Source organism: Pseudopodoces humilis, chromosome 3 (genome assembly GCF_049639895.1).
Source record: "Pseudopodoces humilis isolate 2021_Gansu_Grassland_sample_001 chromosome 3, ASM4963989v1, whole genome shotgun sequence".
Lineage (NCBI taxonomy): Eukaryota > Metazoa > Chordata > Aves > Passeriformes > Paridae > Pseudopodoces > Pseudopodoces humilis.
The window spans coordinates 56812099-56837335 of NC_142202.1; the positions used below are offsets into that span (position 1 = coordinate 56812099).

At 40.1% G+C, this 25237-nt stretch overlaps 1 protein-coding gene across 5 annotated transcripts in view; it reads right to left on the bottom strand.

Moving 5' to 3' along the window:
* Positions 1–523: 523 nt before the first annotated feature.
* The window catches only part of PLEKHG1 (pleckstrin homology and RhoGEF domain containing G1), a 126492-nt gene continuing 101778 nt past the window's right edge, over positions 524–25237 (bottom strand). For all 5 annotated transcript variants that reach the window (XM_014263668.2, XM_014263666.2, XM_014263667.2 and 2 more), the window contains 15 exons: positions 25071–25140; positions 18040–18086; positions 17403–17553; positions 16285–16416; positions 13673–13855; positions 13489–13584; positions 13287–13373; positions 11774–11807; positions 11234–11329; positions 9986–10024; positions 9475–9497; positions 8356–8574; positions 7166–7273; positions 4681–6352; positions 524–3714 (listed from right to left, as the gene is read on the bottom strand). In XM_014263668.2, coding sequence (XP_014119143.2) covers positions 2612–3714; positions 4681–6352; positions 7166–7273; positions 8356–8574; positions 9475–9497; positions 9986–10024; positions 11234–11329; positions 11774–11807; positions 13287–13373; positions 13489–13584; positions 13673–13855; positions 16285–16416; positions 17403–17553; positions 18040–18086; positions 25071–25140 — 4060 coding nt within the window. In that variant the 3' untranslated portion in view covers positions 524–2611. The remainder of the gene's footprint in view (positions 3715–4680; positions 6353–7165; positions 7274–8355; positions 8575–9474; positions 9498–9985; positions 10025–11233; positions 11330–11773; positions 11808–13286; positions 13374–13488; positions 13585–13672; positions 13856–16284; positions 16417–17402; positions 17554–18039; positions 18087–25070; positions 25141–25237) is intronic.

Genomic DNA, 25237 nt, shown 5'->3' on the forward strand with positions numbered 1-25237 from the left:
CCCCAAAAAGCCCACCTCGACAACCGACCCGACGCACCCGGCGGGGGCGCACCGCCCAAATCCCCCTCACCCCTCCTCCCTCCATGCCCACACCATCGCACCCCCCGGTTGCATCAGCCGGCGCTGCCTCCCCACGTGCGCCTCTTCCCGGGCGGCCGCCGCCGCGGCGCTGTCCCGGGGCAGGGGCGCGCTGAGCCCGCGGCGCGGGGGGAGCGGCGGGGCGGGGAGCGCCGGGGCCAGGCAGCGCCGCAGCGCCGCGCTCCGCATCCCTCCGGTGCGCTCCGGCAGCCGCGGCGGCGGGCACGGGGCAGGAGCGGGAGCGGGGCCGGGGGGGGGCGGGGGATGGACCCCCGCCCCCCCCCGCTCCCCGCCCCCGCCGCCCCCCCCCGCTTTCGCTTCCGCTTTTTTTTGCTTTTTTTTTTTTTTTCCCCATCCAAGTCACCCCCAAACGTCAGCTCCGACAGGCAGAAAGAAGCCAGTAAATCCCTTCCTCCGCTCCCCCGCAATGAAAAGCACCCAAAGCTTTTGCGTACTCAACGTTTATTAAAAATAGTATGAAATGGTCCCTGGGAGAAGTTACAATTCTAGCACAAGTCCCTTTTTCTGGTTGGTTGGTTGTTTTCCCCTCCCTCCCAACTCCACTGATTGCATGAGATGCGAGTTAAACATTCTCCTAAAGCCGTTTAAACAAATCTAGATGTGCGTCCACAGATTTACCTTCTATCCGTATTTACAATACTTTACAAGCTATATTAAATAAATATAGGCTCTGCTACACCTCGGCGTCTTAAATATGTACAACATTATTTCTCAGCCGGATTTTACTAGATAGATACGGGTCCTATCACAGGGGGTGTGCTGACTGTAACAAGTGATCCCTGTGGTACGAGCTAGTAAGTACCATGACCAACCAGCCCACAAAACAACAATTCCTGGCCAATGCAAGATACGTGTGGTAAATAATTTAGTCAGTTCTAATAAATTCAAGTCCTCAAACCTTAGTCTACAAGTAATGAGCTGTACACTGGTTTTCCTCATGGTAACCAGTGTAGTAAATGATCAGCTGTTCTGGAAGGACAGTGCTCTGTAACTGAGGGGATACGTGGTTAGTAAAAATAGTATTCCAATGAAATTCCTTTGTTTACTGATATGTTTAACTTGGTACTGGCTTTATCCATGTAATCTGAAAAATGTAAGCACCAAAAAAGAACAGTCACACAAGATGATCAGTGTAGATGTATCTAGGCTTTCCTTTCGGTACAATGTTTTCAAGTAACAGAATCCAAAACTGTGCAACAAAGATGATGAAGGACAATTAAGCATAGATGGTATTGGAAAGCCTCTCCTTGCTCTAAACGGCAGCATTTAGTCTATGCATTATTTGCAAAAGAATGGAATGTATTCTCATTTTTAAGCTGCTTTTTATTGTACATACATTGGATTAGAGTCAGTCCTGACTGATTTACAAAATATATCTCTTATGCCTCTCTGTCAGGAAGGGTCACTTCCTGCTACGGGAGATGCATGCCCTGGGGGCTGCAGCTTGTCACTCAACCAGCAGTATCACTGAACCACCCTATGGGCCGAACGTGCTCCACACTTAGTATTTCACCCAAGAATCTGGCCCTCATTCGCTCACAGGCTTACTGGGACTTGAACAAATGCCCAGCAGGTCACTGCGTGCAACACACGGCTTTGTCTCAAACTCTACACAGCAGCTTTTGACTGCTGGGTGCTGAGCTACAAGTTATTCAGAGTTTGTTTGTGTGTCACCAACACCACCATCACTGGAGGTACCAAAACTGGTGTAGCCCTCTTGACAAGCAGACAGCTCCCCTTCTAATGCCAAAACCATTCCCTAGGCAAGGACCGTGTCATAGCCACGGGTTCTCATAAAAAGCCTCCACCGCCTGTCTTCTGCCTCTTATGCAGCTCCAGAAAGCAGAAGAGGCTTCAGACACAGAGCTATCTGCCTGGCACAAGTACTAGGACTAGATTTTCTTTAAAACTTAAGAAGCTTGCTGTAAAATAATGTAACATATGCATTGGTCCCACACATTTGGAATCTGTCTGATGAAAAATAACATGCAAAAAAAGTATGTGCAATTGCAGATGTAGCCTGTTGGTGTAATCACCAGAACCCTGATCAGAAATCTGCACAGTGACAGAAAGCTGCCCAGCCAAATGCTCCTGTATGTAAGCAGAGTAATCACACAGGTATTTTGGATGCAGAACACTGGACACCAAATGGAAAGTCTAAATACTAAGGTTTCCAAATGATAAAATGGTTCAAGCATCAAATGGCATCACACCTGGTTCGATGGCAAGAATCAGGGGGTAACACACCTAACAAAGGAAGAGACGTGAAGGTTCAGTAGGAGATGAGAAGTTTACATGCACTATAGAGAGATCCCAGACAGTGCACATGTGGCCTTTTTCACATCCAGGATTCCAAACCATTTTTAAAAGATATATTTTGCATCTATTTACAACACTATTGCAATACAATGCCTGATAGTGTAATATTATGGAAATACATGATGCCAGTACTGATTGTCCTAGTATATACTCTGTCATGATAAGGTAGTACAGCTAGAAATTATTGAAAGCATCAAGCAAAGCTACTTGAACTGAGACACTGAAACTTTTCCCTTAAAGACTGGACAATATTCTGCTGATTAGGAGATGGTACTCTCCACAGGTAGTCATTCAGTTTATCCGAATCACTGTATGCAGTCAGATACGGGGTAAGTGCGTGTTTGCTGCTGGCAGACTTTGCAGGGCTACAGGAGACAGTTTTGCCACAAAACGTTTCAGAAGGAACGGCATCAGCGTTACGCAGTTTAGGATCGGATTTCCTTGTTTGGTTAGGAGAAGTCTCCAAGTCAGATCCCTCATCTTCAGACTTTATTTCAACGTAATCATCATCATCCCCTTCTCCTCCTTCAGAATCTTTGAAATTAGAAAAATAGTTCTGAGTGGCCATCTGTGCTGTCAGAGGGGAGGCTCTGTTCACTCTCAGGACCTTTTGAGAATCCTGAAGAATCATGTCTGAACAGTTTTCAGAGATCTGCTTTCTCATCTCCAGCCCTGTACATCCTGAAGCAATTCCAGGAGTTTGATGGCTGTTGAATTGAAAGTTCCTATTCAAATGAAGCCTTTTCTTATCAATTTCATTATTATATACAATTGATTCTCCAGACCTGTTGACCACTATTGAGGACGAGGACTGTGACCTGCTGTATGCCTGTGGTTTTACACTGCTTACTCTCCTCCCCAGTGAGTTATAGACGTGATCTTGATGCAAGTTTTCTTTGTTTGGTTGGCTTATAATGGCGCTCCACCTCTGCGCTGGGACATGCAAACGGTTGGAAATCTGAAGGGAAGGCACCGAGCCAGCTGAGGGCAACTGCTTCGAACTGCTTTTTGTACCAGCTTCTGTATATGAATTCTTGGACTTTGGGTCCTGGGATTCGGAACACGGAGAGAAGTCGGCCAGCTCGCCGTTACTGTACGTAGAATGCAAAAGCCAATCTTCTGCTCTTGGGCATTCACTGGCAGGCTGGGAACGGGGAGGACATGTGGCCATGGGTGTGGAAAACCTCCCAGCTGATGGGTCCTGAGGAGTGGCCCCAGCTTCCTTGTGGACCTTAGCAGTACTCTCTCTGAAGACAATTTGGTCATAAAGCTGGGAATATTCAGCTATTCTGGCACCTAGAAAGAAGAGAAAACTAACTTAGCGGAGACAAGGAATGCATTTCAGTGAATCACGTAAAATTTTAAAAATCTCAGAACGCTTAATATCAGTAGAGAACAGCTTTCAGTTGTGTCAATAAATTTGGCCTCTGCAAAGTAACGTGAAACATTGGAAGCTGGAAAGGCCTTTGGATGCACATTTCAGTACACCTTTTTGAGGAAAAGAGGTATAAAATATCATGCTACAGTGAGCAGTCATGTAGGACACAATGCAGCACACGATTCCAATAATACGCTGCTTGTTTCATGTCAAAATGGAAAAGAACATTCTAAAAATGGCCTGGTAAATAAGATATTTAGGGGCTTTTAAAAATATCACAAGGCAAGAATGACACTCTGGTGCATGGAGTCTGTTGGCTCCACATCTTCCATCTGTTTCAATTGATCATGGACAAACATAATTCCAGAGCTGCTGCATATCCATGACTTTGCACATTCATTAGCTCACAGAAAGATTATCAGCTCTTTCTTATCTGACAACATTCCTTATGTTTATGGGTATGATTCTGAATGGTACCTAAGCAAATGTATGTGACTCATTAGAAGGCAGACCGACTTGAAAATTCAACATTGAAACCAATGAGTGAAACTCTCAAGATCTATTAAAGGAAGTAACTGCTTTTCTGCAGGGAGGCCAGTAATGCTCCAGGCATTATTTCTACTTCCAGCCTCAGTCGAACTGCTCTTTCCTGACACTGCCCCGCTACTTCTTCCCAAAGTTAACAAGTAACAAGAAATGAGACATAAAGGACCATTCATGTTAAAGCAGTCTGAGAAAATTCATTTCAGTTGCAACACAGAAAAAAAACAATCCTGATCCTCAATGACCAAGGTGAGGAAAACTCATAATCTTCCAGTTCAGAACACAAAGTTCACTGAAAGTTACTGAAGAAAAGTATCTGTACAGAAATGTTTTTAACATACCAATAGCAGGACCTCCTTGTTTCTTCTCCTCCAGAATAGCAGCAAGATCTTTGTGTTTCATTTTCTGTTGTCTGCTAGCTGTCTGTTCCTGCTCTGGACTTTTAACTTTCAAAAGCTGGTTAGCCTTCTTAATTTTTTGACTGTACTGCCTTGCCATCATAAAAACTCTGTTCTTTGTTTTATCCATAACAGCCAAGTCATTTTCCATGCCCTCTGCAGGTGTGCTGGACAGAACACTACTGGAGGGCTCATATGGACTATCTACAAAAGGCATCTCACTGGAGAAGGAAGACCTGTTCAAACTCAAAAAAGAGTTCTCCTTGCATGGTGTACTCTCTTCAAGCCTGAGATTAGCCTCACTTATGGTGGCAGCCCTGGGCTTCACAGTTTTAGGGAAAATAGGAGTTTCTGGCAGAGAGAGAGTAGAGAGTGAATACTCTACATCTTTACTCAGTTCAGGTGTGCTACCAGCATGCAGCCTTTCCTGCATGTCATCTTTACAAACAGGAAAGGCTGCAAGGACACGGTCTCTCGTTTTCTCCTCATTTTTCTTGATGTAGTTCTCCAGGTCATTCCAAATCTCATCTACTTCTTCTGAGAGCTTGTCTGCTGCAGACTTGTGTGACAGAGAGTCAGAGTTGGAGGAGCTATCTACTAAGCTCAAGTAGTCATTGTCAACGGGAACACGATGGTAAGGACTTTCATCTTCACTGAACTGGAGACTCTCTTCGGAAACAAAATGTCGTAGATTGTCACAATACGCAAAGTCTTTTTCCAAAAAACTCCTCCTTTTAGAGGATTTTAAGGGGTCATGTTTAAAATTCAATAGAGATGCTTCTGGAAGCAGTATGGTGTCATAGATGTTGTCTTCAACAATTCTGAGCTCATCCAAACTTGAAGTTGGTGCTTCTTTACTGAGCAGTATCTCCTCCCTACTAGCATGAATGGAGGTCGTCCCCTTTTGATTTGCTGTTTTCTTTTTGGAAGTTGAATCTGAGCTGCTTTTGTTTTCAGCCTCATACAGAGAGTCTCTAGCGGATCTCCGGGGACCACGGCGTGTCTCTTCCCTTCTTGTCAGACCCATGAGCTTTAAGTCTTCATAGCTTATGTTATCATAAACATGCTCAATATCATCGATAGTAAGCTCCTCTGAAGATTCAGGATACGCATTCCTACTGCTTCCCTCTGCTATCTTCACTTCCCTTCGAGAACCACGCTCCCCTGCTTTATACCTGGTGCTGGCTGGACACGTGTTGCTTTCACCAGCACTACTGGCCCGTCTAACAATTTTGTGACGAGTGGGGCTGGAAGTCTCGTTTTGATGCACTTGCCCCAAGTGCCAGCTGCAAGGACGCCCAGAAGAACCCCTCCTTTCTCCACCAGGAGCTGAACTTGTGCTGGATGTAGACGCCGATGGTACAAACATCTGGTAATCGTCCTCATCGTCTTCGTTCTCATAAGGTGGGCGCCGGCTGGGGAACAATGCCTGCCTGATCTGATGGTCCGTCCAGATGTTTCTGACAGAGGTACTGCCCCCCAGGATATTCATGATCAGAGAGTTGCTCTGGGGTGTGCTGAATTGTCTAGCAGACTGTGGCTGTCTAGCTGTGCAGGAAAATGGAAGATCAGTATTCAACTGCATTGACTCTTCATCTGAAGGGTCCTTGGAGCTCTGTGGAGATTTGAAAATTGCAGGTAACATTAGCATATCCCTCTAATAATACAGCAATTCCCTCTTTTCACAGGACTGCCATAGCACCAGTGTGTCCTGCAGCAGAGAATCGTGTGGAGATGGGCAGGGCAAGTGCTCTCTCTCAACAGAGAGTGAGGGAGCCAAGGTGGCAGTGCCAAAATACTTTGCCTCCTAATCCTTACCATGGCTCAAAGTTCACTCTGGGTGTTTAATAACATCTTACTTCAAATACAAGACAGTAGCTTATGTTAATGCATGAGTAATTAAAGGCAAATTTGTTTGGCTGGAGTTAGATTAAACCTTTTATGCTAACTCTGCAGTTTCACAGTTGAATTAAGCTAATCTGACTCTGGGCTTATGCCAAAAGTTTTGTTCTTCTCCTTTTCCTTGCCTATAACCCTAGCAGAAAAGAATCTTACGCTCTCTAGCACATGCCACTAAAAATTTCTTTTTCTTTTTAGTGTAGGTTTTCATCCAGATCTAATTTACAGCAAGGCCACGAGCTCACTAATTCCACCATAAAGGATGCTTTAGATATTGCTGGCCAGAGTCTGGGGGAGAGAGGGAAAGATAATTCCTTTTGTCTTCAATTAATTCTGACTAGTTTGGTTAGTTACTTGTTTTTCCCCCCAAAACAAAGTCTTTTGTCATAGATTTGAATATTTTAATGATATGAACATTGATACATAACATAAACAGAAAATGATATATCTGTCAACCTAGGGAAGACAGATTCCTTTGACATGCATACAATGCACAGCAAAATAGAAGTAAAAAATAAAAATTACTTACCTGCATTTCACATTTATTGAGATTGAGACTTCTCCGTTTTTCAACATTTTCAGCAGCTTGACTATTAAGTCTTTTTCTTCCCCCTTTTGATTTCTGCAGTGAGTTTTGCTGTGATTTTAAAGAAAAAAAAATGGAAGGGGTAATAAAATCTGCAGTTCTTTGTAGAGTCTAGTTCAGAGGAATTATTAGGATCTAGAACAGGTCAGGGACCTATACTGGGAGATGAAACAACTTATGAGTCATCAGCACTGCCAAAAGAATTATTCAGAGCTTATGAAACCTCTAAAAGTATCATTGCCACATTTAGTAGTAACCATTAAGTATCAATTTTGTTTGTGGTATTTTGTGCTTACTAATTCTTTTGCTCTTATTTATTTTGGCAAGAGGAAGAATTACAAGACACTGCACTACACTGGTACAAGATACTATTTTGTCAAGTACTTATAATGCAAATAGTGTAATTTCAAAGAGGAAATTCAGTCAGCTTCAAAAAGAATTTCAATAACTGGTTTCAGATAATTCACAAAATAAATGAACCACACAAGGATATGGCTTCAGTATCAACTAAACCAAGTAAACTAAAAATCTAGATTCTTTAATACAAAGTTGGATTTTTAGTCTTTCAAAGGTACTATGTATGAGTGGAAACATCATAACTGAGTAAGAAAAACTACCATCTGTGCAGTAGTAAGAGATAAAGACTCTCATTTTAAGAAATCCAACTCAAAACTTCTCATATTCAAGTTCACATATTTATTTGTAGCTGCTGCCAGAGGCTCACAGATCAAGAAACATCCCATCACATGCAGCTGTGCCTGAACCTTAATATTCAAGTCCTTGCTTTCTCTGACTGAAGTCTAAAAAGGCTTTTTAATGGCATCAGCTGAAGAAGCAAGGAAAAGCCAGTTGTGTGAAACAGGTAAAACCTTTCTGTAACAGCTAGGTTGGAGAACTGCAAAGGACTAAGTAAAATCCAAGTAGTGGGAATTTCTCCCCCTGTATAGGGGCTTTTATATCTTCTCTGTTAAAATCCAAGTGAGTATTTTATAAAGCCTAAATAAAAATGTTTCTAAGGAGAGAAAGTTGTCAACATTTGCAATGCATTCCTGCCTGTTTTGCATACAATTTCAATCCTTCTTCCATTCTCCCCAGGAAAAAAATTATTTTACTTTTTCCCCTCTTTTTCCTACCTGTTCAGACTCTTCCTCATCATCAGCATCAATCAGTTCTGCTGCAGAAGTCTGAAGAGTTTCATCATGATCACTACTGTAGGCTGGTTCAATAGACTCTTGAAACTGGCTTTCCAGCCCACTGGATTCCAGTGAAACCTTTTTTCTAGAATTCAGCAGGGTTTCACTTGATCCCAGCTTGGTGGCTTGAGATAACAGGGCTCCTTCAATGCCCATCCGCTTGAAAAAAACAAATCACGAAACTTTGATTAGAAGCTTATAGAGATTATATATTTTATTAAGATCCTCTTAGATCTGATTCACAGGCAATGTTTAACCTACAGTCAGTTAGCTGCATTGAAATGATATTTATAAAGAAGTACAACAATTAGTACTTTTCCATATAATATTTAGAACTGAAAAAATATACGCAAAAGACCCCATTCACATTGAATCCTGAGCTTCGATATTATGGCATGAAGTAATATCTAATGTACTCCATTTATAACACAAACACACACACACACACACACTCTTTTTAAATTCCATCCTAAATAAAACCCTAAGACCTAAAATTCAAAATGAGACTTTCAAACTGCACTGGGAATTGCAATACAAATTCTAACAGAAAATGTAAAAATTAGAAATGCTCATTACAATCTGCTGAAGCTGCATATGCTCCGTTTGGTGACATATCATTTTACATATATATATGTATATGTATATATGTATAATGATATATCAGAGTAAGTTGAAACTTCACAGTCTTATTTAATAAATGCAAAGATAATATGATCCAAAGAATAAACACTATTTTTATGCACTGCACTTCCTTGAGTCTACTGGTACTTTAAGTATCCTATAGCACTAGTAATTGATTGGACTGCATTATAAACCAGAACCATATATGAATCAGTGATTTTTTCTTTATAAAATATTCCCGAAATTGTAAGCTGTATTTCTACTTCTTTCATTCCAGTAATCTTATTTGAGATGCTCAATAACATTTATGGATTTGTTTTCATTCTTAAGGTCATGTGTTAAGGTCAACACAACCAAGAAGATGCAGATTCTCCAGTAAATACTGTGCTCTAATATCATATGAATGGGCTAAAACAGGGAATTTAAGAAATGTCTTACCTTCTGCATATCTGGGCTTACATCTGAAAACAGAAACACATAAATGAAAAATCAAACTGGTGTGATCAATCAAACTATGCCCATTTCAATGCTACCCCAATTATGAATTCCCCTAAGGGGGTTGAATGCAGCAGTGATTGAGCAAACAGACTGTATAAGACTTCTGATAAAACAGAGACAGCATCAGCTTTACCAGAGTTCTTCTTGAGGCCCTGATTTTGCAGCACTGCTGTGACTTGAGGAACCATTCACAATCACCAGGACTTGGTGTGTTCATTTCCTAAGATGTTTACAGGACCAATCCCCAAGTGTGGGAAAGCAGGTATTAAATTTAAACATGAACATTTTAGGGTTGGTGGTTTTTCTTGGGTTTTTTTTGTTTTTTTCCCCCAAATTCCTCTTCTTCCCCCTGATGTATTTAGGGACAGTTACAAGAAAAAATAATCTGTCTTCAGTTGTTCTACAAAGCACAGAAGCACCAGGTTGGTAAACAGTACACAAAGTATCTTACCATTTGACTTCAAAACTTTATGGACTCTAGATGAAGGTTCTGAAAAAGACAACAACACGTTTACCCACTGTGGCATTCCAAAGAAAGCCGTGGACATCCTGGACAACTTTTTTATAATATGTATGTAAAACTTTAAGCTTCTGAGCTCACACAGTGAAGCCAGATTTTAATTTTTTTATTACAAAATTTCCTCACACAGAAGAGTTGTTGAAGTATTAAATCTACAGCTGTTACCAAAGAACATATTTGTTTCTCAATGCAATAGCAGTTGTCCTCCATTCATCAAGACACACATAAATTTTTATCCCATGCTGAGATTCCTGCTTTCAAAAGACCTGGTCACCTCTGTTACTGCTCTACAGTGTTAGAGGTTTTCTATTAGAAATATACATAAGGAACCAAAGTCTTAGATAGGCTTAGATAGTGTAAGTAGCTGAAGATTACATAGAAGGCCCTTTGATCAGTATTTTGTATTCTTCCTTTCACAGAAAGAGCAGCACCAACGCAAGAAAGGTGTGCAGACACCTCAGAAACAAAGGAGAACATACCTCAAACATAATAAGAACTTGACTACAAATGCTGCTGTATCTTAAATCATTGCATCAATATTCTCATAAGCCTTAAGTAATTCCCAATATACAGAGTTACACACCAAACTGGAAATGTCTTTAAGGGGACAAAGAGGGGAACACAAGGACTGTAATAGGAAGTCACCCAACTACAAAGACATTGGTAATGTCTTTGAGAGTAATTATGGATGTATGTATGATCTAGGAGGGAAAAAAAAGCCCAAAGTCAGCAAAACCACCTCTGAAATTTCTATTATCCATATGGCAAACATTACACAAAGTACAGATAGTAGTCATGTTTTGAAATAATAAGCCTATTGTAATCAGGATGGAATCACTTCTGAGACAATAACTGCAGTAAGGGGGGAAGTCAGATTTAAATAATGTGACTGGTTTTCCTGCATATGCATTTATAGAGAGTGCCAACTGTTCTTTATACAGCCACCATTACAAATGTATATTCCTTAATTTAAATGCAAACAGTAGATAAAAAAATAAATTACAAAATAGCAAATGGTTAATGAGATACTTCATCCACACTGGAGAGATACTGTGCCATGTTAAATCTGCCTGGAGTGCAGATTAAAAATCAATTCCATGTGCCCAGCCTAATCCACCCCTAAAACAACCCAGATTGTTTTCCCTTTTTAACATCTAGGGCATAAATGAGTTTATTCACCTGATTTCCTTCTCACTCTGTGAGGAGTAGTGCCTTCCTTAGGTTGGTATGATGATTTCATTTCTCCCTCAGGGCTATAGTGGAAGCCTGGGTGATCTGTGGAACAAGCAGAGGCATGGGGAATAAGAGAGCGACAAGGATGGCACTTCACACACCTTGGCAGCTCTCTTTGGAGGCTGTGCCATCATCCCTTTATGCCTAATACAGTTGTACCTCATCAGAGCCTGAAGCTACACAAGCAAGGTATGCTGCTGTAGGGTAGCTGATTACCCAGGCAGCCATGGGAATGCTTTACCCATGTAGGGCTAACCCAGGAACCTTTATCCACCACCATCATGTTTGTTTGCCAGTTTCTCAGTCAGGGCCTTCCCAACAAACTCTACAGGATTTCCATCTAATTTTGCCTTTTTCAGCAGGGTCAAAATTCAAGGGACATAAGCCTGGCATTCTTCCATCTCGTATGACATCAACAGCTAAAGCCAAAATTCTGAAGATGGTTTTGTTAATTTTTAGAACAAAAGTGAAAAAGAACCAACTTACGTATGGCATCCATTTCGAGAATTGCCTGCTTGGCCTGGAAGAGAAAAAGTAGCAAATGAAGAAGTTAAAGCTGTTAGTAGCAGGGCAAGTTGCATATTACAGACAGTAGTGAGCTTATATGCAAATAACAGCAAATTTAATTTGGGAGCTAATAAACATGGTTATCAGCATTATTTGGTTTTTTTGTTTGCATTTTTGTTTTCCTCTGTATATTGGACATGTTACATATGGGGAGGAAAATTTTGGTGGCAGGAACTCACCAGAGCTTATCTCCAGGTCTGCACACCAAACCTGTTGTTCACTGCACCCAGAACCTTTGTCTTGTGTGCCCACCTGTGCACAGGCAGCGCAAGGAGAGAAAGAGTGTGTGCCAAAAGAAAAAATGATCATGATTTGCTTTAAGTAAGACTGGAGGATAAAGAGAATCTCCTGATTGCTTAAAATTTGTCCCTTTTTTTAATAGAAAAAAAATCCGGATGTTTTAGGAGGCGTATCAACTACTAAGTAAGAAAATAATCTAAACTGAAATATGTTGTCTAAGATGCTTCCCCTTGTGCAGGTGCTGTTTGGTAATTTTCCACCAGGCGTCACTATTACATTCTCCAGAAACGGCCGACAGAAGCCTCACAACCAGCAATTACTGCTCTGACAGGCAAAAAAAAAACTAAAAATGTACAGATAACTTCAAAGATTTATTTCCCTGTACTTTCTCAAGTGAAATTTTATCTCTGAGAAGAAAATATTCTTCACATTTTTTTCCACAGATAAAAATCAAATAAGAAATAAGAAAAAAAATGGATACAAAGGCTGAGATCATGCTGTAAATTTTTTTAACAACCTAATAAACTGAAGTAAGTATTTACAGTGTAAGTATAGATACTAGCATAAACATTATACCTTCAATAGACTTTGTCAACAAAAAGAGAAGAGAATTAGCAATAGGACCTGCTAGAGCTTTTTTCTCCCAAAAGTCTCTTTTTGTTACACTGTTGAAAATGCGTGTCAGTACAGTAAGGTGCATGTCAGTCACAGGTAACATTTTCTAGCCATTAGAGCATAAAACTGAGTGAAAGCACAGTCAGGGAAACTGAAAAACCAAGAGCAGACTCAGTGTGAAAAAATATCCTGTTTCCACACAAGTCAGCGTCTGCTGTGTCCTGGCAAGGGCTAACGAGAGTTAACCCCCTTTGAGAGGTGCTGTATGTTACACTGGGAGGTGTCACCTGAAGCTCTGAGACTGGATTCCATAAATAAGAGTAGGAGATTTCTTCATTCCAAGATATTATAGCTATGTAGTTGCAGCCAAGTATGTGCTGCCCATGGCTTCACTGCTATGGTATACATTTAAAGATATAAGATACATGCATTAATTAACATCCTGGAGTCTAAACTTTCTGTATATTGCAGCTAACAAGACTGTTCTAAGTTAGTACCCATACAAGGAGGTGTCTTGTGATTTCACTTGGGTTTTTGTTTGGTTGGTTAGGTTTTGTTTTTGTTTTTTTTTTTTTACCTTGGCAGGAATTTTAGCAGGATGATTTTCTAGAATTAATCTCTTCAAATGAAGAATCCAAAGGCGCTTGTCCTGCTGTGACTTTGCCTGATAAAAAAAATTGGGCACCGTGAGAAAAATTCATGCCTGCACTATGCAGGGTCATAAATACCATATGGAAATGAGCCAGGTTACCCAGTAGGCAGGGAGGTTTCTGTCATACCTGGACAGTATGTTGCATCTTGGGATTTTTGTAGTGGAAGACACTAAAACTAAGTGGTTCCTTTGGTATTACTTCAACAAGCATCAGGTTCCCACACTGCAAGGAAAAGAGGAAACAATGTGAATCGCAGAGGAGTTTTAGGGAGACCTGCAGACAGCACATTACCACCTGCTCTCTGGCCTACCAGGATGTGAGCTTTGTATGCAAACATTTCATCTCTCTTTTTTGTAATTAGCAGCATCTTGTCAAAGAGGAACAACGTGCGCTCATTTTTGGCTCGCTGAATGCGGAACGTTCCTTCTAACACCAGCTCCCCGTAACTCGTGAGGTCTGGCCCTTTCCAGTTAGTGAGCAAACTCTGTATCTCCTGCAACAGATCAAAGAAAAACCACCAAAATTAGTTCCAGAGATCTTGTTGAAATAGAAGACCCAAATGATCTGAGGCCATTCCCACTCTCCTAATGTTTCACATCCAACAGCAGAAAGTCACCAGGCACCAATCCTGAGGCTGGTAGGTTATGTGTAACATTGCAGCCAGGTGCTTGGAGGCTCCCTGCAAAGCCTACACATTCTAACTAAACTAACATAACTAAAACATTGCCTGAGTCCTGGTTACTGCCTCTGCATGGACCCAGCAAAGAGCCCTGAACTCCCTGGGGCAGCCTGTAATGAAAGAGCACAACCTCTGCTCCCCTTGCTCCCAGAGACGGAATATCTTTTGTAATTCAGTCATCAGTCTCTCTCACACTCTCTTCTATGTCCACAATCAACCCTCTTAACATTTCCCTCTCACCCTGGGTATCCTCCTGAAGTTGCATGGTCTCCCCCTGCATGAATTATAATGCAATGTCCATGTCCTATAGCCCCATCACAGAAGACACTTCTGTGAGGTGTTTGCATTGAAGAGATGATTCCCACAAGACTAAAGGACCACAAGTGATTCAGTCAACTTAACATCTGAGTATTTGCTCGTATATTAATGATTTGTGTAGCTCCACAGCTATTTCTCACAGTGTGTATTACTTAAGAAAAAAAAAACAGGTTGGAGAAACATCTAAGAACATCTTTGCAATACTGTGTCACTTAGCTATGGCTATTCTGTTTCCTTAAGCTGCTTGTGTTTTCTGCCAATGGCAATGACACAGGACTTAAGCATGGGACATCAAATTCTAAAAGCAGGATGAACTTTTAGCTAAGCCGCTCTTTAAAAACGTCCATCGGACTTTAAACCTGGCAGCATTAGCAAAGCAGGGACAAATTGCCTCATCCTAAGTTGGCCACTCTAGGACATTAGACTATAATAGAGCTTTCAAAACATCCCAGAAAACATGTAGATGTTTTCTGACGTAGAAAAGTGCCCATAGTAGAAAAGGTGATGTAGAAAAGAGGTAGAAAACATCCCAGTCCATTTGAAGCACCAGTGGAGGCTAAAGCATTCACAGGAACCCCAAAGCAGCCCGCTTTGGACTATACAGACAGTTGCTAAAAAAAAAAAAAAAGAAAAAAAAGATTTTTAAAAAGTTGCATTTTATCAGATCTCCCCAGGAGCTTGTCAATATGTCAGGATAGAGCACAGGGATCAAGTCCACCACTGCTGAGGGACACTTTGTGCAGGGAACTGCTGCTGCAGTACTTGCAGACCAGTGTGAGAGGCCACAGAAGGCCTATCCCTAAGGCTGCAGAAACAGGTTTTACTTTGTTAAAGGGAACTATGAACATAAACATTTTCCATAACCCCTTACATTTGCCAGCTGAGCTCAATAAATTAAAAAAAAAAAAAAGTTTTTTTTTAATCCAAAAGCATTTAACCCCTATTTACTGATGAATATAATTACTCAGATTTATAGCAGACTGTTGTTAAAAGTCATTAGCATGCATTTCCAGCAATGTGTGGCAAAGGTTACCCTGCTGCAGGCAAGACGTTGTCAAATTTTCCTTGCACATAAACAACAGCCGCACAAAAAATAAACAATCATTAAAAAATAACCCAAAATAGAAAAAAGAACAAAACCACAAAAAGGGTGAATAAATTTAATGTATTTTAAAAAGAAATGGGCAAAGAATAGCACAATATGGCTGGCTTTCTGAAATGGGATAAGCTCATTACTCCCTTTTATAAACTAAGAAATCCCTCCAATTTTCTTGAAGTGATATAAATATTGAAAATGTAACATAGAAGTGTGATTCACTAGGAACCTGAAAACAGAATGAGAGCAAAAATTCTGCAAAAGAGCTTGCTCTTGATGCCAAAAATTACTCAGGGTGTAGCTTTTGTTTCTTCTCCTCAAAAAATCTTCATTTGACGTGAAGTTAGTTTTTCTGAGTATCATGTTTCTAGGTTTATGCTTTTCACGAAGCAACTAATAATGAGTCTTCTAAAACCCAAGAGGAAAGTACTTACACAAGAATCTGCAAAAGAAATGCCTCAAAACAAAATTAATCAGCACAAAGGGAAGAAATCGGAAACCACGGGATTTCTGAACAAAGCCATGCCCTAGGGTTGTACAGCAGTGCTGTACAATTGAGGGAAAGGAAGAAAGAAGAGTTATCTTAAGTTCCATATTACTGCAAAATAAATGCTTTACAGGATGCTGCTTGTAGGTTAGAGATGTCTGAGATTTTCCTGCAGCAGTTATGACCATGGTTTCCAAGAGCAAATAGCCACAGGCACGCTCAACAGGAGTCTAAATTATGACTGACTAAGATTAAAAGAAAAGATAAACTCAAAAATGTTCATTGCATATATATTGACAAAATCAGCTCACAAACACCCATAAAATCTCTCTGGGAACTCACCTGGAGCCTGATGGCGTGTTCATGTTTCCTCTTCATGTCATTTATATGCCATGCCACTCTCTGCATGGTATCTATGGCATCCAGCACCACATCATAGCCCTCAGTGTCCTTGTCAAGGTGGTTTTCTATTTCCTAAGACAAAGGAGAAAAAAAACAGAGTTCCCTCATTCATAAATGAACTTCCCCAGTCAAATGCAATACTGTGTTTTTATCTGTACTGTTTTGTCTGTGCATCGCAATCACTCAAAGGCAACATTCCTGCCCTTGTTACCAATGCAGGTTGCTATCAATCTGATTAACACAAGATGATGAACAAAGTCAAGTCTTTGGGGTCAGTTTAGCAGCAAGTACACTTGAAGCAGCCAGCGTGAGCAGCAAGCCACAGAAAGAGAGTGCAGCACACTGACAGGAGATTTTTCAGACAGCATTTAATGGCTTTCCTACGACACAGAACATTTCTACACACTTACAAAACCCTGATGGAATTACACTAGGCATTGCTTTACAGTTGGAGAGCAGAAAAGCACCAAGCATTTAAAATAAGTATCAGTGTCTTTACACTTCACTAGAACATGACTCTCTAATAGGAAACATATGTGGAAAATGTTAACAATAAAGCATGAATTTCCGAAACTTGCTTAATTCAATTCACTGAATGTGGAAAGAGTTCCCACTCCCTCCATCATTCCTCTCCAAAAAATTCTTAGCAGTCGGGGTGTTTATATGTATTTAGTCCTTCTTTCAACCACCCCCAGCATTGCAACATGTGGGAAAAACACTGTTCTTCATTGGAACAATAAATTTGTGTACAAAATGTTTAATCATGACATGAATCTTCCAAACAACTTCAGAATTACAGACCAGTTTTCAAAACATGTGCTAATTATTTGGATGCAAGGACTGATGCAGTGTGTCTAAAATAACTATCAAAAACTCCCTACTCCAAATAGATGCATATGGTGTGAAGTGACAAAGCCAGAAAGTCTCCACATGTTGAAATCAAATACCCACAAAATGAAGAGCATTTAAGGAAAACCAGAACCTTTCTAGCCACCAAGCCTTGTACCAGAGGCAGGAACTCCGACGTGCAGCAGCCCTAAACTAAATACATTTCTTACGTGCAAAAGCAGGTGGTACTTGAGGATGCGTTGGACAGGTTTCAAGAGGTAAGAGCCCAGGGGCAGAGAATGCTGCAGTGCTTCTTGCCGCTCTCTGAAGAACTTGGCCAGTGCCTTGTTCCTCATGCACTCTGTCAGCACAGCCACGGACCTGAAAACATCAGTGTACGGCTTTAAGACACTGTTTCCCTAAGTCTGCAGGTAAAGAATTGCTTCCTTTTAAGCTTGTAAAAAGGGGCAGCAGGTTCCCATTCTAATAACTGCTGTTTCTGTTGTTTGGTTTGGCTTTTTTTTTAAATTTATCTTGTGAATTTAACTATGCTCTCTCTTGGCATGCAACTAGTCTCTCTTACTGGGAATTATATAAGCAGCACTGCAGAATAAGACCACCAGTTTCTAAAGAAGGGTAAAGCAATGAACCACAAGAACAGATTAAACAAAACTTCAGATAAGCATTTAAAAAAAAAATAAAATGTGTTTTCCTTCTTTTTTACATAAAAGGCTAATTCCCTCCAATTTAGGAAGGGGAGAAGCTGATTTTTTTTAATTTAATTTTTTTTTTTTTGTCATAGAGTCTAACTTGCATTACACAAACTGGCCAAGGGACAAAGGAAGAAAAGCAATCCATAATTCCTACCTTGGGTAGTTGGTGCAGTACTGTGTATATATGTGGAAATCTTCACTCTGCACAGGGAGGAAAAGTTTGCATATATTGAGATTTTGTCAAACTAGCAGCTAACATGTGCAAGATAAAGATGATGTGAAGACAACACCTCCTTCAGTTCCTGATCAATGAATTCTCTATGTTCACTGTGACAGTCCTAACACAACCAGAATTTAATTTCATCTTTTTGGGGGGGGAGATTTTTCCTTTACTTGAAAGAAAAAACAAGAAAACAAACACAGAGGTAAAACAAGTGACTTTGCAACAAAGCCTCCAGGGTATCCTATGAAAATCTATGCATCTCAAAAAAAAACCTCAAAAAACCCAAAACATGACAAAAACACCACCACTGCACATACATCCTTCAAACAGCTGGCTTATGTAGTGTTTTTTGTGTGCTGAAGCACACATATATCATAAATATAACAGAATTGTAGAATACCCTGAGCTGGTATTCTCAGGGTATTCTACGATTACCTGTAATTGGGTAAGGGACCCACTACCAGCTCCTGACCTTGCACAAGACAACCCCAACAATCACACCATGTACCCGGTGTATTTACTGGGAGAAATAAGTTTTGCAGGTTATGTTTGGTGTGCCCTTTTCAAGCAATTATAAATACTTTCACATGTGAGCACAGTCTAAGCGTGAAATTAGAAGCCACAAAAGCGAATTTTTTAAGAAGTAAATTATGTGAAAGCAGACAGCTATTACCCCAACAAGTTGTAACTAGACCTGGGTGGGTTTCAACACTTGCCTGTCACACTGAAATCACTCAAACTTAATGCTGATAAGCTTCTCGTGTTTGAAAGTCTGAGTTTCACTCCTTTCTTTTCTGGCCTAAGATTTTTTCTTAAAAATCATTATTTAATTCTATGTAAGAACAGATTTCCAGAAACATTCCCATGTGCTCTGAGTCCACATCTGCCTATGAACTTCTGTCCCAAACAAGACAATTTCTGCAGCTTACTGGAGTCTTAAAGGCTAAGAAAGCACTGCAGAATGGCAAATTGCTCCCCGTATCAATCACTTTTTCTTTCATACGCTCTGGACAGATAAAACACAATTTTCCAGCAGTGAATAAGACCCAAGCTTCCACTCAAAGCATCCTCAGAACGGGCTCTGGCATTCTGCAGCACAATAGCTGTGCCCCATGAGGGGCTGTCTCCCAGAGGTCATTGCTGGTGAATGGCAAGACCAAACATCTGCATTCACAGAAGGCACAGTGCTCTGAGGAGCACCACCCCTGGGGAGAGGGCTGACACAGGCTGTGGCTTTTGTTTTTTCACGGTTGGGGTTTGGTTGTTTTTCGTTCAGCCATTCATCAGAAAGAGCCACATCGGGCAGTGCCCTTTGCCAATTCCAACAGCACTGGTGCCGTCCCCCTCTCCCAGGGGTAGAGCAGGTTGTGCCATTCATCTCTCCACCGAGCAGTGATCCATAAGGACCCCGCATAAAGTAAGATGTTACCCTGCAGGCGTACAAGTCATTGCAATTCATTTCAGTATGTCTTACTGGATTTCAGTATTCACTGTTCTGAAAAAAACAACTCCAGCAAACTTCTAGTAAGTGTTTCCCCAGGGGATTGTGATCCCCATTTGCTCACTGGTGGGCTGTAAGCTTATTAAACTTCTCTTCTCTTAGAAACCAAGAAACCAACTAAAAGTAGTCTTGATACAAACACAGTTTGGGTTTTTCACACTTGCACTAACTCTGTCATCGCAGCTAGTTTTTGTGACAGTGTTACCTAGGCCCCATGTCCACATGAAGAGGAAATGAGCCTGTGTCACAGCCAGTTCATGTCTATGCTTGGAAGCCCAGCCACAGCTCCAAACCTTCTCCATTTAAAATGAAGAATTAAAAAACCTCAGAGAGCTGCAGATATTACACTGTAATTTTATTTGGCAATCACTACCAAACTAGCCATCACTTATAATAAGCCAGGGTGCTTAAGAGAGAACACTAAAGTGAAATTCAGTATGGTAAAAAAAGTGTAATTTATTTTACATATGCATATATTAATTCAAAGTTTTCGTTTAGGGGATTTTGGTATAAATTTTAATATATTCCCATAGCTATGATAACAGAATAATACAATTTACAGAACTACTCCATAAGCAGAGTGAAGAACATTTTGAGCCAATTTATTTTTATGCTTTTATTCTGCTCATATCACATGATTATTCTGCTTTTCAAACAAAAAGGAAAAGAGTATCTGTTGTGAAATTTTAACCAATGAAAGTATTATCTGTAAAACAAACAAGGCCAAACACTTCAGGGTTACAGAGTAGGCTGAGTGCACAGTCCCCTCAAAATCAAAAGCATGTCTGAAATCCCCAGGAGCCTTTTCACACTTTCGCTCTTTGGTATGATTTTTGGTTTAGGGATTTTTTTACACAAGGTCAGAACTACTTTTAATGGGTTTTTTGTTTGTTTGTTTTAAAAGAATTTTTGTCTAGCTATTAAATGCAACAAATTTCTATTAAAAAAAAAGAAAGATAGTTTCTTATGCCCTTGATACCTCTAAACCTTGAGAATAGTTTCACTATCATCCCTGCTTTCTGAACAGACAAAACATCAAATTCCGTACTGCACTTATGTGTGTACTTGCTCCAGCTCATTTCACCACACAGAACCATCAGAGAGCATTTAGTTTTACTGAGCAATGTGAGCACAATGCCAAGAGAAAGTCAAGTACATGTGTTTTGCCTCCAGGATGAGATTGTTGATATGCACTCAAACTTGCAGATCTCTTGTGAATCAACATCATACACCTTGCCCAGGTATTGGCCGGATTCATGTGAACAAGTTGGGAAAGTGGCCAAGAGAGCCACTTCCAAGAAAAGTTCTTTCTCATCCTGAACAAAACCGCACTGCTCAGAAGAGGAGCAAAAGAAAAGACAAGAACTAAGATGGATTTATTATTTTTCCAGATACTTTCACAACATAAGGAAAACACCAGCTATGCTCATCAGTATTTCTTCAGATATTCTTAAACTTACTCAGCTTGAAAATAGTTTTGTTCACATCAACTGTCTTCAGACCAGATTAAAATTGATCTCTGTATGGAGACTGGAATTTCTCCAGAGATCAGTTTAAATCTGGGCAACCAAATCTGTTGTGGTAGAAGCTGCAAAAACCTGATTGTGAGTCCCTCTCAAGAGCAAAGCCAAGTGTGAGCAGACCACAGCTATTTGAGTCCTTTACACGAGTCCCTTGCACTGGAATCAATTCACTGCTCATCTCCTCCACATACATTCCAGATCTTCCATCAACTCTTAGTGCACTGTGCTTTTTTATAGCAATAAAAGGTACTTTAAAAGAAAATGGAGACTGAGAAAATTATTGGAGTCAGTGTGCAAACTGAAGCCAATTGCCTGGATCTCCTCTTTACTAATGAGATGCTAGATTAAAGTAATTCTCCCTTTCCCCTTGGTTAAACTGTTAGTGTGCCTTTCAGAAAACATATGTTCTGAATTTCTGGGGTACTGAGTGAGAAGAGTGATGTGCCAGAATTCAGCTCTCCTTTAAAACAACACACTTAAATGTAAATGTATAGAATACTGAAGTCAATCTTCTAATAAATGCTGGCATCATTACCATGAAAATGAAAGACTGAACTGGCAAAAAAACCTTATAAACAGTCTTCTGTGTGAATAACTAAGCCATAGCTAAGCTTGCACTGGGACCTTTTTATCATTCTCCAATTAGTTACCAATGTCTCCAAGAACTTTTACATACTAGTGTTAATACAGTTCTAGACAAAGAGAGAGGATCAGAACTGGTATAAACTGAACTAGTACAACACTACCCTCAGAGGCAGGTTATTTCCATGCAACAGCCATCTCACACTGTTAAACAAATACTGATCCACACCATCTGCATCTTGAGGCAGAAAAGAGAAAGACTGCAATTCATCATTGGACAGCAGGTTTTAAAGTAAGTATGCTTTTCTTCATTTGTGTCTATCTACCTGTGAGTTATTTGGAAATATTTGGAAGCAGAGGGATTCAATATAACATTGTAAGTTGCTATTAAATATTTACATTTCCGTAAAGTCATAGTTTTGAATCATTATTTTATTGATTAGTGAGTTTTATGTTACTGGCTAGTTTAGACTAAAAACATTGCCAAAGTCTGTTAAAAAATCAAAGCTGCCATTTTAGGGGCTATTTACTTTGGGCACTCAGCACAAAAATGTTAAGATAAAGATTCAAATCCACAATGATGTGTTTTTGTTCAAAGTATGCTGAAATGTGTTTTGATAATCCTTTCCCTTAAAAGTTACAAGGCTTTTTACTACTGAAGTATGAAAGTTATACACAGGAAACACAGTCATGTATGATTGTGTGAGAGAAGTATAATATGCTATACAAGAAATTTTATTGAGCAAAACCAAATAACAAAGTCCAAAGAGAATGATCCTAAACTTCAAAAATCAAGCTCCCCACGTCTTCACAAATATAAAACATTTTATACAACCAGCTCCAGAGTTACTTTAACCATAACTGCTCTGTTATACATGCAAACCAAGTTTATGTGATTTCACAGGAACCCTAAGAAAGAAACAACTTTTGTTCTATGCAGTTACTGAGCTTCTTAAGAGTGAAAAAAGAAAACATAGTAACTACAGTGAGAACTATGTTATACCTTAAGATTTGCAACACCTACAATATTCACACTTGGGTGAAAAAATGGCACTAGGTCCAGAGCTTGTGTGACCTAAGCACAGCTCCACTGGAAGCATTCAAGAAGCTCCAGCACAGCTACATCCATTAGCTAAGGCTGTGAGCTATGACTTCAGCATGATAATATCCCTGTGCTTAACTCACAGTGAAGATCTAACACACTTGAAGGAATGAAACAATAAATGGCCAAAGTCCCATAAGACTTGAAGAAGCACACGGTGCCAAAAAAGGCAGTTGTATTTCCACTTCTCGGTGCTGGGAAGACACAAGCAACCAAGAATGGACAACTGGAGTTTGTTAAGACAGTCAGCAGTTGTTGTAATGAAATCCTCATGGCCAAAACCAGAACTGTGGGGTATTTTGGTATTGTTTGATTTTGCTTTTAAGTGTTTGCACTTGTCTGGATGAAGCTAAAAAATGCCTGTTAGTACTGCAATCTCTAGCAATTTCTGAGCCATGAAGCAGTTGCCTGCCAATAATACAAATGCTAAAAGCATTTGACAAGGGAACAAAAGGCACAAGCAATGATATGCAGATGGGTTTTGGAACTAATGGCCAGAAAGTCTACCAGACAGACCCTTTCAGCTGGCCAGTTTGAATGAGAACACAATTTTTTCCTGGACATCAGTTGCACCATCTCTGTTCTGCATCCTAGCAGGAGCAGTCCCAGTGGTCCCAGCTATAAGTAAACAATACAGCAGAAATATCTACCAGCTCCAAACTGTTTTATCTGTAAATACCCTGAAAGACTCCCAGCTGGCCTTCATTGCACAGGCACTCTGCTGACTTACTCACAACTTCTTGCCCACCAGGACCCCGGATCCTTTCTGTTAAGCTGTTTTCTACTCAGCCAGACTCCGCGGGCACACAGGATTGTTCTGTTCCAGAAGCAGGACTTTGCACTTGCTGTCATCCCATTCCCTCTCTCTCTCATTCAATTCAATTCAGGCTATTTGTAGCAATAACAACATGCCATAAACTCCACTGCAATGGGGCAAAAATGCATCCTACTTTTGTAGTAGTGGTGCCAACACTAAGGTTTCTCAGTACTTAACAAAAGACCAGTTACTAGATAAATTACAGCTTTCTCAAACTCAGATGAAGCAACAGATCTGGTGAAACAGCAGCACTTAACTGGTACCATCACTCCAATTTACTATAAAATCCCTTATGTCACAACAGTGCCAAACAAATTACTGGACCACAATGAGAGGATGGTCCAGTTAATCCTAAATCCACGTGTTAGACTTACTACATTGAGTGCTTGGTGCTAGCAATGCTGAGTTCAGGACAAAGTATAAAACATGACAGGCTTTGGCTTTTTTGTTTCTTTGGGAGTTTTTTTGGTGTTTGTTTTTTCATTTTGTTTTTTTTTTTTTTTTTTTTGTTAATACACAAAGGCAAACACACCTATACAGATATTATTCAATTTTAAACTACTACATGACCCCTCTTCCTCCAGAAATACCACAGAGATAGCATTATTTTTTTAACTCATTACGGCTTTACAGATTCAAGATATATGCAGATTCTCTGGTGAAGTCTGCAGTGAACTAGCATCATCTGTAGCCTAAATTATTTAATTTCTTGTTGTCCTACTCATTATAGCCATTCCCCTTCTCCCTGACTGGCTCTCTGTGTTTCCTGCAATGAAGGTCACCTTCTTCCCTTATTTCTGCTGCACCTAACAACTTCACACACTCTATATTTTTGGCTTAAGTATTGGCCAACAAAATCAAAATGTCTATCCTATCAATGCTCAGAAAATCCAAAGCATTACAGAGAGAATGGGATTTGAATCTTAGGGCAAGACTTTGGGCCTTTCCATTTAAAAAGAAAATTAAAAGTATAGTTGTGTGTTTCAGGAAAAATTCTCAGAAAACAATATGGCCACATTTCCTATGTTAATGTTATTGCCTTTTCTAGGAATGAAGTCAAGTTTTATTCTCTAGCTGTTTTTAAGCTGACAACATGTAACTTGAGTACCACTTGATCACCTACATTAATAGATGCAAGTAAAAAAGAGAACCTCTGTAATGGTTGACAAAAAAAGCAAACCCTGAAAATGAACTCAATAAACAGCTCCACCAGCTCAGATACACTTATTGAAGAAAATGACACCTTTGTCTTAATTTTTTAGAAATGAAAATCAGAGTCATATCCCTATCAATTACTAAGAGAAATTCCTTCTCTTACCACAGATTTGCTGACTTTTCTTGGTTAACATTACACAAGCTATCAGGATTAGGTCCCAAAAGCTAATCAATTAATCCTATTTCCCCCATAGCATTCTGCAACTGGTGCTGCAGACTTACCTTGGAAACAAAACAATCTGCTATAGCCACAGGATCATTTTCACAGTTTTCCAAATCTTGCAGAAGTTCACTGAAACAAAGAACAGGACAAAGTAAGACAATTATGGCACACTTTGGAATGGACACACCTGTATATTCAGAACCAGACAGTGTTGTGCTATTCATGG